The sequence below is a fragment of the Agelaius tricolor genome, unplaced genomic scaffold, assembly GCF_023055355.1.
Source record: "Agelaius tricolor isolate 1412-34295 unplaced genomic scaffold, bAgeTri1.0.p SCAF_66, whole genome shotgun sequence".
Lineage (NCBI taxonomy): Eukaryota > Metazoa > Chordata > Aves > Passeriformes > Icteridae > Agelaius > Agelaius tricolor.
In genome coordinates, this window is record NW_027269326.1 from 121,153 (window position 1) to 133,454 (window position 12,302).

Consider the following 12,302-nt stretch of genomic DNA (forward strand, 5'->3'; position numbering starts at 1 on the left):
GCGACGGCCGCCGTAGGGACCCGCCCCTCCCGTCCGCGCCGCGGGGTGCGATGGGAAATGGAGTCCGCGGAGCTGCCGAGCGCCGTTAGCGCGCCGCGGGCCGCGGGGAGTGATGGGAAATGCAGTCAGGAAGACGGGGAGGCGGGGAGAGTGCGGCGCATGCGCTGTGGGCGTGGGAGCGGGGGTGTTGCCATGGGAACGGGGCTGTTGTCACGGGCAGGAGGGGTGTTGCCATGGAGACCGAGGGGTTGTTACCATGGGAACGGGGAGAGGTGGGCATGGAAACGGGGGCTACAGGTGCCATGGGTCTGGGGGGCTGTTAACGTGGGAATGGGGGGGTGTAGGCATGGGAATGGGAGGGGCTGTTGCCATGGTAATGAGGGGGCTATGGGCATAGAAACGGGGAGGGGGCTGTTGCCATGGGAACAGAAAGGTGGTGTTGCCATGGGACTGGGGGGCTGAGGGCGTGAGGACAGGGGGCTGCTGACATGAGGACGGGGGACTGTTGCCATGGAGATGGGATGCTGTTGCTATGGGAACACGGTGTGTGTTCCATGGAAACAGGGGTGCGGTTTCCCTGGGAACAGGAAGGGGGCGCTGTTTGCGGCGGTGCAGCGTGGTGACGTCACTCGTGTCACCCCAAGTCCCTGCGGAGGGACTCTGGGGGTGTTGGGGTGACATCTGTGGGGTCACCGTGCACTGTCACTGTCACATGCCGGGGACAGCGTCACCCTCAGTCACTCATGGCAGACAGGAGCACAAGAACAGTTCTGCATGTCCCCATATCCTGTGTGTGTCCCCATGTGTCCCCTGTATGTCCCCCATGTCCTCTTGTGTGTCCCCATGGGTGCTGCATCCTCTGTGTCCATGCCCTGCGTCCCCCGTGTCCTCTATGTCCCTGTCCCTGCCTGTCCCCATGTCCTGTGTGTCCCCTTAGGGTTATGGTCCAGGTGCAGCAGCCCTCACCCCAACCCTAAGCTCACCCTAAACAGCACCCCAGGGACACCAGTTTTCCCCAACAGCAGCACAAGGCGGTGACCCTAAATTTGGGACAGCCCCAAAACCCTTCAAGCAGCACAACACAGCAACCCAAATTTTGGGACAGACCCAGAACCCCCCCAGCAGCTGCAGGTAGTTACCCCAATTAAATGGCAGGGATGATTTTTGTGGGCCAGACACTTGCAGGTAGGTGTTGGGGGCTGAGAAGTTTTTGGTTTGTTTTTTTTTTTTTAGGTTTTTTTTCAGGGCTTTTTAAGGCTATTTTAGGGTTTTTTTTTGGTGGGAGGTTTTAAGGAATTTTCTGGGAATGCCAAGTGGCTCCTGCAATCTGCTATCAGGAACCTGGGTTGGGGAGTTTTGTTAACCAGGGAAAAGAGGCAGAGTTGGTGTTGGGGGGCCTGTGGCTTAAAGTGGCCATGGCTGTGCCCCACCCTTGTCTTCAAGGAGAATTTTGGGATCTCCTTCCTGCCCAGGTCTCCATTCCCCAGCTGCTCTTGCCAGCTCAGATCCAGCAGGGGATGAGCTCTGGACCCCTCCAGAGCTGCCATTCCCCAGGACAGGAAGCCCCTGGATGTGCCCCCCTAGGACAGTGTGACAAACGTGACAAATGTTTCCTCTTCCTTCTGCTGCAGGAGAGAGGAAGTGAAAGTGTTGGGGAGGGCACAGTTGGACACCCCCGTCCCCCACAGCCTCCCCAGCCCTCCCTGCAGACCCCTCACCCCTGCTTCCCCCACCCTGGGCTTCCCCCAACCCCTTCCCTGCTCAGGGATCATCAGGGCACGAACTGGGGGGCTTGTGAAATTGAGGGGTAAAATGATGGAAATGGAAATAAAGAGAGGGAAAAGTCACTGGGGGTGTGGGGACACAGACCCAGAGCACATTGGAATCTGTCTGGGGTGAGCCCCTGGCTGCCAGCACCTTGTGGGGGCTGTGCTGGGCTCTGGGTCACCCCAAAAGCTGAGGCACCCAGGGAAGGAGCTGAGACCCACAGGCCCACCCAGCCACTGCCCGTCCCTGCCACCTTCATTTCCCTGAGAACCGAAACATGGGACCCCCATTCCTTATGTCCCACCTTGCCTGAGACCCCCTATCCCAGTACTCACATTCCCCAGGATCTCCATGGCCCAGCACCCCATTCCCAAGGAACCCTTTCCTGTCCATTCCATCCCCTGAAATCTCCCTTCCCCCAGAACTTTGATTCTCCCAGGACCCTCATTCCCATGGGACCCCCCCATTCCAACAGCACCCCCATCCCATGACCCCAAATCCCTGGAGCCCTCGTTCCCCTGGGACTCCCATCCCTGAGTCCCCCCAGCCCTGGGCACCCCCATTCCCATGGCACCCCCATTCCCAGGGACCCCATCCCTGGGACCCCTCATTCCCCTGGACACCCATCCCTGAGCCTCTGAGCCCCTCACTCCTGGGAACCCCCTGTCCCACTGTGTCCCACCCAGCCTTGTCCCCATCCTGTGCCCAGCTTGTGGCCACCCTGCCCCCACCAAGGGTCACCTACGCATGAGGGCAAGACCTGACCTCACTTCCTTCCCCTTTAGCCAAAAAGCCACCACCCAGGGGACAGCCACCCCTGGCAGAGAGTGACAGCCAGTGCACATAGGTGGGGACACCGGGATGGCCGGGAAGGTGGCGCTGCTCCTGTGGGGTGAGTGCCCCAGACACGGGCCTGACAGCCCAGAGATAGGGAGGGGAGGGGGCACAGGGGGGCTGTGGTGACCCCTGAGGTCCCCAATGCCAGCAGTGCCAGTCCATGTTACCCACAGTGAACCTTGGTGGGACTGGGGATGTAGGGTGGCTTTGGGGACAGGAACAGGGGGGCAGGAATTTGGGGATGGGGATGTGGGGACAGGAATGTGGGGACTGGCACCTTTGGCCTCAGGTAGCTCTGGGGATAAGGACAAGGGAACTGGGATGCAGGGACAGAAGGGAACAAGAACGGTGAGGATGTGGCCGTGGGGATGGGATCACGGGGATGGGATCATGAGCTGGTGGGGGTGACCTGGGCCAGCATGGGCTGTGTCCGTGGTGTCCTCGTGCCCGGGGTGTCCCCAGTGTCCCCATGTTCTGCCCCAGCCCAGTGTGGCCTCGGGTGTCCCTGTTCCCAAGGTGTCTGTGCCACAGGGATGTGGTGCATGGGTGGCTGTGACGCAGACATGTCCCCCTGCCTCGCCAAAACTTTTGGGGACCACCCAGACACATTTTCCAACAAGAACTGCTGTCCCCACGGGGACAGTTTGGGGACAGCCCCCACTCCCTGTACCCTGGTGCTGCTGTCCCCATGGTGCCACCCTCACCCAGCCCTGTCCCTTCTCCCTTCCAGCCCAGACCCTCGGCCTCGCTGGTGAGTCCTCAGGGGATGCCATGACCCCGCTGTCCCCAGCCCCTCGCTGGCCCTGCCAGGCTGGTGTCCCCTGTCACCCACAGGTGCCCAGACCACCCAGCTCCTGGTGGAGCCCCCCTGGAGGCCGGCGGTGCTGTGGGACCGGGTGACCCTGACCTGCCAGGGCTCGGGGACCGCCAGTGCCACCACCTGGTACAAGGATGGGCGGCGCTTGGGGCAGCAGGGACAGGACCACCTCACTGTCACCGAGAGTGGCACCTACAGGTGTTACAGACCCGGCACCGGGCGCAGCCCTACGGTGACAGTCTTAAATGGTGAGTAGGGTTTGGGTGTCCCCAGGCTGGCACCCATGGGGACCCTGAGGGCTCTGGGTGGGCTCCGCTCCATGGGTCACCCCCTGTGTGACCTGAGCCCGTCCCCTGCTCTGGGGACATCCCAGAGCATCCCAGATTGGAGAACCCCATGTTGGATTTGGGGACCCCTGGTGCGCTGGGTGTCACCCAATGGGGGGTCCCGGTGCCATCGGGTGTGACAGGAGCCCTCTGTCCCCAGACTGGCTGGTGCTGCAGGCGCCGGTGTGGGCGCTGCTGGAGGGGGACACGGTGACACTGCGCTGCCGGGGCTGGCAGAACACGAAGGTCACATCGGTGTCCTTCTACCGAGAGGAGACAGAACTGGAGAGGCTCCGTGATGGCCCCGAGCTGTCCCTGTCCCCTCTGCAGCTGAACCACAGTGGCCGCTACAGCTGCAGGGGCTGGGTGGGATACTGGGGGTCAGAGAAGTTGAGGTGGTCAGAGCCGGTGACAGTGACAGTGCACGGTGAGCACCCCACAGCTGCCACCCTGACACCCCCACAGCCCCTCCCCAGGGATTCCGGCTCACAAATCCCCCTCCCCTCTCCCTCCCAGAGCTCTTCACAGAGCCGGTGCTGGTGCTGCAGGGTCCCCCCGAGCCCACCGAGGGGTCCCCCCTGACTCTCAGCTGCCTCAGCACCCCCAGCCCCCTGCGGCCCCGAGCCCCCCTCCTGCACGTGTTCTACCGGGACGGGCAGGTGGTGGGGGGCCCGCAGGGGTCCCCGCAGCTGCTGGTGCCCGCCGTGGGGGTCTCCCACTCGGGGGATTACGGCTGTGAGGTGCGATCCGAGGGCGGGGCCGTGCGGAAGAGCAGCGCCCGGCTCCGCGTCACGGTGCGCAGTGAGTGCGGGGATGGGCACGGGGAGCCCCCTCAGCCTCCTGGGATCCCCTGCCTGGGCACCCCCATGTCCCCCTGACACCTTTCTTGTGTCCCCCCGCCTCTGCCCTGTGTCCCCTCACCCCTCCCTGATGTGACCCCATTGCCAACATCCCCCACCACACCCATTCCTCCCTGTCCCTATCCCCCCACACCGGCTGCCAGCCCCTCCCTGTGCCCTCAGCCCTGTCTGTGTCCCCGCAGTGCCTGTGGCCAATGCCACCATCACCCCCGGTCCCCTGTCACACCAGGTGCATGCAGGTGACAACGTGACCCTGCACTGCTCAGTGCAGGTGGGCTCAGCCCCTGTCACCTTCACCTGGCTGCACAACGGGCGGGAGGTGGCCCGGGGTCCCCTGCTGGAGCTCAGGGACATCAATGTGGGACATTCGGGCACCTACCAGTGCATGGCCACCAACCAGCTGGGACAGGATGGGCACCGCGTGTTCCGGGCACTCAGCCCTGAGCTGGCCCTGGAGGTGACACCTGGCTCACCCTGGGTCACAGGTGGGGTCACACGGGGTCACCGGGGTGTTCAGGACCTCCAGGGTTCCAGGTGACCCCAATGTGTCCCCTCTGTCCCCAGCAGTGGCTGTGAATGTCGGCAGGACCCTCCTGTTCCTGCTCCTGCTCCTGGCTGTCATTGGGGGCTGTCACTGGTGGCACCACCGGGGTGGGTGACAATGGGGGGAGACGAGGTCCTACAGGAACCGGGGGGAAGCCCCACACACTGGGGGGGCACTTGAGGCATCACCCAAAGCCCCTGACTTGGAGGAAGCTGAGCCCCCAGTGACCTTTGCTTGGGGTGCTCACAGGTTTGGGGACATTTTGGAGGGTCCTGGGCTGTCCCAGGAAGGGCCCTGAGGAATATTGGGGTGACTCTGGGATCTCCTGGGGGCTTTTAGGGAGGTGTTGGAGAGTTGTGCAGGGATGTTGAGAGCTCTTGAGGGATCCTGGAGCTGTTTGGAGGCTTCCCTGCATTCCATTCTTGGGGTTTTTGGGGGCTTGAGGGGTGCTCAGGGGCTGTGTGAAGAATCAGGGTCCCAAGGCAGTTCAGGGGTCCTGGGGAGGGGGTTGGAGTACCTGGGTGGCTCAGGTGTTCTGGGGCTCCTCAGGGGTGGTTTGGGGTGCAGGGGCCTGGGAGTCCAGTAGAAATCAGTGTCTGGTGGGGGCTCAGGGGTCCAGTGGGCATTTAAAGGTCCCAGGTGGGGTTGGGGCCCAGGGCACCCCATGATCACCCCGTCCTCTTTTTCTTGCAGCTCTCAGGAAATCCCAGGACAGGTCAGTGGGGAGCTCCAGCCATGGCTCTCCTTGGCCCCCCAGGCCCCCCTTATTCCCACAGGGCCCCCCAGAACCCCCTTATCCCCTGGAGGAGGGGGAGGGGCTGGACACCGAGGGGGCAGGGGGTGAGTATGGGGAATGGGTGGGGACACGGACATGTCACCCATGGGTGTCACCCCCAGCCAGGTGTCCCTTACTGTCCCTCCCAAGGACCCCCAGGTGACCCAGGCAGAGCTGCCAGGACCACATGGGCGACTGCAGGACACCAGTGACATCCATGGGAACGTGCTGTGACACTGGGGGACACTGGGAGTCCCCATCCCATGGCTCCCGTTGTGGCCCATCCTGCCTGGGGTGATGATCACGAGTCAGGGGGGGCTGCACAGGGCCCCCAGTGCTCCCCTTTCCCCCTCCCAGTGCCCCCAGTACACCCATGGCCCCCCAGGCTCCTCCCAGTGCCAGGGGGCACAGGAGCCATTTCCTTTGTATTTGGTCCAAAATGCAGCTTTTTGGTTAAACTGGCAGAGATGGTGTTTGTTCAGCTTTGTGGGGGTTTAGGAATGGGATTCTCCAGTTCTGGGCTGCACTAAAAACCAGGGGCTGCTGCCCCTCTCCCTCCCCGTGGAGGCACAAAGATCCCAAAGGGCTGAGAGAAGAACAATTTCCTGAAACTGCAACGAGAGAGAATAAAACCAACAGCAACAAGGTTCAGAGTCCAAAGGGTCACAAAAGGAACGACTTCCAGGGAAAGCCCCCAATAAGTTCCTGGTGGGGCTGGGCCTAGGAGGGGGCTCTGCTGGCTCTGCTCCGGGCCCTGCGCTCCAACTGGGCAAAATATTTGTCAGGAATTCCGGTGGCTCTGCAGAGGAAAGAATCCATCAGGCTCCCGATGGAAGGGCCCGTTAGCCGAGGATGCAGATGGAGATGAGGGGTGGGACACCAGGAGGGACTCAGGGAGCCCTGAAAGCAGCACAGACAGCCCCTGACCTGAACTCCTGCAGCTTCTGCTGCCTGAGCTGGGCGAGGCGCTGGCTGTGCTGCCGGATCTCCCGCTGCAGCCGCTGGCCCTCCTCAATGAGAGCCGCCCGCTCCCGCTGCCGCTGCCGCTGCCGCTCCTGGATCTGCCGCCGGAGACCTTCGGCATGGCCGCGCTGCCGGAGCTGCCTCTGCTCCTGCTCCAGCTTCTCCCGCTCCAGCTGCTCCTGAAGGGCCCTGAGGGAGAGCCGGGCTGGCTCAGTGTTGAAGATTGCAATGCAAGGTGTTTTTTCAATTGCCATCTGTATGGCAGATTACCTTTGTCAAGTGAGCAGTTTGCTTTATCTCTCTCTCTTTGAGTGACCACATTCACATCTCCCTGGGAGGGGACATCTGCTGATAACAGCTATGGAATGTCCCTGCATGGCTGATAAGAACTGTAACATCCCATTGGGAGATGTGAGCCCAGAGGGAGGAGCCAAGCATTGCTACCCAGATATAATCCAGAGGTTTGGAGACACCAGCACAGCTTTCTCCATGGGATTCCCCAGAGGAACAGCAGCTGCCTCTCCTTCCACTGGATCCTCAGAGGAAGAGTCCATCCTTCTCTACAGATCCCCCTTGCTCCAACAGAACCACCCCTGGCACTTCAGGAGGGCTGCAGCCACATTTCCAATGGGACTGCCACCAACACCCTGACCCACAGGGTGTCAGGCTGGGTTCTGACTCTGGCAGTGTTGTTCTAGTGTACTGCATTGTTTATTTTATCCTTTTATTTTTTTCCTTTCCCTATTAAAGAACTGTTATTTCCCGCTCCCATATTTTTGCCTGAGAGCCCCTTAATTTAACATTTATAGCAATTCAAAGGGGTGGGGAGGGTTTACATTCTCCATTTCAGGGGAGGCTCCTGCCTTCCTTAGCAGACTCCTGCCTTTCCAAACCAAGACACTCAGGGACCCTGCCACAGCCCCCCACACCTGGCACAGCACCTGGGCTGGCACTGGAGCCCCCAGAGCCACCAGCTGGAACTGGGAGCCCCCTGGCCACCAACCACAGCCATCCCTTGGTCCCGTGTGCCTCACCTGAGCACCCTCTGGAATTCCTGGCGGTCTTGCTGCACCTGCCTGGCCAGGTACTGCTCCTTCTGGGCCACCTGCTCCAGCTGATCCTGCTTCAGCTGCTGCTCCAGCTCGGCCTTCTTCCGCGCCTTCTCCAGCTCCTGCCGCCGCCACTCCCGGTCTGCGACCTCTTGGTTCCTCTTGGCCCTCAGAGCATCCTGCCCAAACAGGGGACAGTGCTGGGCTTCCCTCAGGGGCACCTATGGAAGCTCTTGGCCGTGGCTTTGGCTCTGCCAGCACCACTCCAGGACATCCCCTGGCTCCAGGGGCTGGTCCTGCAGAGCCCCCACATCCAGGGGTGCTGCCCCTTCGCCAGGGTGGTGACAGGGACGGGGCAGGGGAGCACAGCACCTGTGCCTGGGCCACTCACCTGCTCTGCCTGCCAGGCCTGGGCCCGCTCCTGTGTGGCCCTGAGCCGGGCCAGCTCCTTCTCCTTCTCCAGGTGCAGTTGGTGTTGCTCTGCCTCCAAGGCAGCCTCGCGCTCCTACGGGGGACAGAGTCCTGGGGTGGGACAGAGCCTCAGGGATGGGACAGAGCCCCAGGATGGGACTGAGCCCCAGGGATGGGACAGAGCCCTGGGGTGGGACTGAGCTCTGGGGTGGGACTGAGCTCTGGGGTGGGACAGGGCCCCAGGGATGGGACAGAGCCCCAGGGATGGGACAGAGCTCTGGGGTGGGACAGAGCCCTGGGGTGGGACAGAGCCCTGGGGTGGGACTGAGCCCCAGGGATGGGACAGAGCCCCAGGGATGGGACAGAGCCCCAGGGATGGGACAGAGCCCTGGGGTGGGACAGAGCCCTGGGGTGGGACTGAGCCCCAGGGTGGGACAGAGCCCCAGGATGGGACAGAGCCCCAGAATGGGACAGAGCCCCAGAATGGGACAGCGCCCCAGGACAGCTCCTGCAGCCCCTGCCCACCCCACCAGGATCCCACTGCTCTTACAGCCTTCTGCCGCTGCTGCTCCAGCACCCGCTCGTCCTCCAGCCTCTCCTGCTCCCGCTGTTGATCCTTCAGCCTCTGGCTCTCCATGTTGAAACGTTTAATATCAGCCTGGATTTGCTTTCGTCGCTCCTCTTTCTGCTCCCAGGCCTGGAAACGCCATGCAGGGTTGGAGACCACCAAGGTGAACGCTCCTTCCTCCTCCTCAGTCAGGGCAGGGAGGCTTTGGGCCACCTCTTCCCAAGGGACCAGAGCTCTGATCCTGCTGGCTGCTGTCCCCGCTCCCTGAGTGTGGCTGATCCAGCTCTGCCAGGTGGAAACCTCCCTGCACCCCCTGTTCCCTGCTCCCACCTTCAGATCCTCCCTCTTCATCTGCTCCAGCCTCTCCAGCTGCCTCTGGCCCTCCTGGTACAGCTCCTCAGCCCTCAGTGCCCTCTCCTCTGCGTTCTGCTCCATCTGTTTCACAATGTCCTGCCGGGCTCTGGGAATATGAGAAGGGTTTCACTCCATCCTGCTCCCCATTGTGGGAACACTGGCATGGACAGGGCTGGTGTGTATGGACAGATGCCTCCATGGGGAAGAGGGAGGGATGCCCACCTCATCAGCTCCTGCTTCCTCTGGCGCTGCAGCTCCTCCTGGACCTCCATGCCCTTCTCCCTCTCCATTTCCATCATCTTGTCCAGGCGCTTCTCCTCCTCCGCCAGTTCCTTGTGCATCATCCTCTTCTCCAGGACTTGCTTGTCCCAGATCATGCTGCACTTGGCATTGAGGAACAGCTGTGGGGACAGGAGGTGTCTGTGGACACAGGGAGCAGGGAGGGCCAGGGAAGGAGAGGAAGAACCCGGGAGCACGAGGAGCAGGGGAGGCTCAGCAGTGCCAGGTGACAGAGGGGAGCGCCTGTCGTAGACATCTTTTATGGAAAATCCTTTCTTTAGAATTTTTCCTCCTGAGAAGCTGAGAGGCCTCAGGAACAACATGCAAACAATGGTTATCTGCTGCTGTGGAATGCAACAGGTGCATCTGGGATTGGTCTCATGTGGTTGTTTCTAATTAATGGCCAATCACAGCCCAGCTGGCTTGGACAGAGACCCAAGCCACAAACGTTTGTTATCATTCCTTCCTATCCTATTCTTAGCCAGTCTTCTGAAGAAATCCTTTCTTCTATTCTTTTAGTATAGTTTTATATAATATAATATATATCATAAAATAATAAATCAAGCCTTCTGAAACATGGAGTCAGATCCTCGTCTCTTCCCTCAGCCTGAGACCCCTGTGAACGCTGTCACAAGCGCTGGCCCTACCGTGTTCAGCTCCCGCACATCTTCCTCCTGCTCCAGCCTCATCCTCACTGCCCGCTGCAGCAGCTTCTGCTCCTCCTCCTCGTCTCTCCAGCAGTCCCTCTTGTCCTCCAGCTCTGCCTTTCTCTGCTCCTCCATCTGGGCCTTTTTCAGGGCTTCCTGTGGGGACAGGGAGCGCTGCCCAATCCTGGGCACCTTCCCGAGGGCTCGCAGGAGTCACGCTCCAGGTGCTGCATTCCCAACACTGAGTGGGGACATGTGGGGCTCCTGGGGCCCTGGCATGGCCATGGGCACCCCTCCCCACACCTCTGGGCAGACACCCCATGCCCTTGGAAGTGCTGGGCACAATTTCAGGGGTGCTGCCCAGCTCTCAGAGGAGCCCTGAGCCCTGCAGCCTCCCCTGTGCCCCAAAACATTAGGGACAAAAGGGTTGAAGCCACCACCCCTGGAGCCTGCCAGGGAGCAGGAAAAGGGGGAAGCAGGAAGTTAAATGCCTACAAAAGCAGCGTCTTGTCGGGCTCTCAGGGTCTTCAGCCTGTCCCAGTGCTCCACCTCAGTCAGGGCTCGAGATGATTCCTTGATCCTCTCGTATTCCTTCTCCCCAATGATGAGACAAGGCTGGGGCTTCTCCTGGGGAATGCTGGGGAACACAGGGAGAGAGCTCAGTGGCACGGAGACCCCAACAGGTCCCTGTGCTCCCTGAGCTGCCCACCTGGCCACCAAGCCAGGCCAGAGCAATGAGGGAAATGCTGGGGAAGCCGTGGGGACCCCGCTCTCTTGTTTTGGGGTGAGGCAGGAAGGGAAAGTGTGGTGAGAGTGGCACCAGGCTGGGATGCAGGGGGCACGATCCCCAGGAGTGGTCAGAGAGGTTTTGGGATGCTGCACTGACACCTGCTGGGCCCCAAAAACCCCTCAGGGCTCAGGCACAGCCTTACATGAGCTCCCGGATCAGGTCCTTGGTGATGACTTGGATGGTCTTGAGCTTGGGCTTGAAGGAGAGCAGCTCTCGAGGATGTTTTGGCACATCCTCAGAGATCACGACAGGGTCGCTGGAGCCCGTGACCTGCCGAAAAGAAAAGTTTGAGGGACCTGAAGCCCTCCGCCCCACCTGGCGCTCCCTGGACACGGAGAGATCCCGGCAGGAGCGGGGGTGTCAGGGGCACATCCAGAGGGGACAGTGGGGCCGGGGGTCAGCGGGAGGAGCTGGACATCCTGCGGGGAGTAGGGGAACTGGGGAGCCCGGGGGAGCCATCGGGACGGACGGACTGAAATCCCGGCGGTGAACGCTGCAGACGGCGGGCGAGGAGGGACCTCCGGGAGGAGCCCCGGGCACGGAGGGACCGGGATCCTGTGCCGGCAGTCGCGGCTGCCATCGCGGGGCTCTCGGGGCTATCGGTGTTGTCCTGTTGTCCTGGACTGTGACAGCGTGTCCAAAGCCACTGTCCCGGTGTTGCCATGGAAACGCCCCAACAGCTCGCAGGGTGTGACGGGTCGGGGGGGGGAATTGGGGGTGGTGCCTCAGGTGGGAGGGGCGGGACTTAGGCTGAAATAGGCGGGGCTCGGCGGAGCTGTGTCACCCGGTGTGCTCACACTTGTCCCATGTGGTGTCCTCCTTGCGGACCCCCTTAAAGTGCCCCTAAATGAACGCGACACACGCGACTCCCAGGGGGGAGTGACGGCCCCGCCCCTCCCCATAAGCCCCGCCCCGATGTTTGCCCCGCCCTTTCAAGCACCGCCCCTCAGCTCAGTCCTGCCCCTCCACCCCAGCCCCGCCCCCTCCGCGCCTTTACTCTTGCCCCGCCCAAGCCACGCCCCTTGGTCGTGGTCCCGCCCCTCCACGCTGCTATGGGGCCTCTGCACCCCCAGACCGGGGTGTCCCCCCTTGTAACCCAGCAGGACCCCCCTGCTCTCCCCCAGCCCCAAATCACGACCGTGGAAAGAAGAGGATCCGTTTATTGGGGTACAGGGGTTGCTCCCCAACACGCTGGGGTGGCCTTCCAGCAGCCCCCAAGGCACTGCGGAGCGGTGGGGTGGGCGCAGCGCCACCGCACCCGCCCAGTCAAATAATATTAATAAAAAATTACTTTGGGCCTGACAAAACTGGGGCG

General features: G+C 61.8%; 2 protein-coding genes and 1 long non-coding RNA gene across 5 annotated transcripts; 2 read left to right on the forward strand and 1 right to left on the reverse strand.

Annotated features, from left to right (window-relative positions):
- Nucleotides 1-223: 223 nt before the first annotated feature.
- Nucleotides 224-4,823, forward strand: LOC139605465 (Fc receptor-like protein 6). Of its 3 annotated transcripts, XM_071456949.1 has the most exons (6): nt 224-272; nt 1,473-2,659; nt 3,335-3,355; nt 3,439-3,669; nt 3,908-4,174; nt 4,264-4,823. In XM_071456949.1, the coding sequence occupies exons 2-6, from the start codon at nt 2,629-2,631 to the stop codon at nt 4,623-4,625; spliced, it is 912 nt and encodes a 303-aa protein (XP_071313050.1). In that variant the 5' UTR covers nt 224-272; nt 1,473-2,628; the 3' UTR covers nt 4,626-4,823. The 3 variants fall into 3 exon arrangements, with proteins under 3 accessions (XP_071313050.1, XP_071313049.1, XP_071313051.1); XM_071456948.1 differs by lacking the exon at nt 224-272 and having other exon boundaries at nt 447-2,659; XM_071456950.1 differs by lacking the exons at nt 224-272; nt 3,335-3,355 and having other exon boundaries at nt 447-2,659.
- Nucleotides 4,824-5,168: 345 nt separating this feature from the next.
- On the forward strand, nt 5,169-6,860 carry LOC139605412 (uncharacterized). The gene is made up of 3 exons (XR_011684344.1): nt 5,169-5,258; nt 5,845-5,866; nt 6,712-6,860. It is a non-coding gene; the product is annotated as an uncharacterized lncRNA (long non-coding RNA).
- On the reverse strand, nt 6,514-11,669 carry LOC139605411 (cilia- and flagella-associated protein 45-like). The gene is given in 12 exon segments (XM_071456799.1): nt 6,514-6,725; nt 6,854-7,078; nt 7,924-8,117; nt 8,330-8,443; nt 8,900-9,046; nt 9,248-9,377; nt 9,494-9,672; nt 10,198-10,353; nt 10,693-10,834; nt 11,130-11,287; nt 11,290-11,435; nt 11,438-11,669. Coding segments are annotated over 12 exon segments (1,884 nt in total). The 5' UTR covers nt 11,652-11,669; the 3' UTR covers nt 6,514-6,646.
- Between the last annotated feature and the right edge of the window lie 633 nt (nt 11,670-12,302).

Coding starts and splice junctions, on each gene's coding strand:
- LOC139605465 (XM_071456949.1), top strand. CDS start 2,629: ATGGCCGGGAAGGTGGCGCTGCTCCTGTGGG. Junction 2,660..3,334: donor GGTGGCGCTGCTCCTGTGGG/GTGAGTGCCCCA, acceptor TCTCCCTTCCAG/CCCAGACCCTCGGCCTCGCT. Junction 4,175..4,263: donor GGTGACAGTGACAGTGCACG/GTGAGCACCCCA, acceptor TCTCCCTCCCAG/AGCTCTTCACAGAGCCGGTG.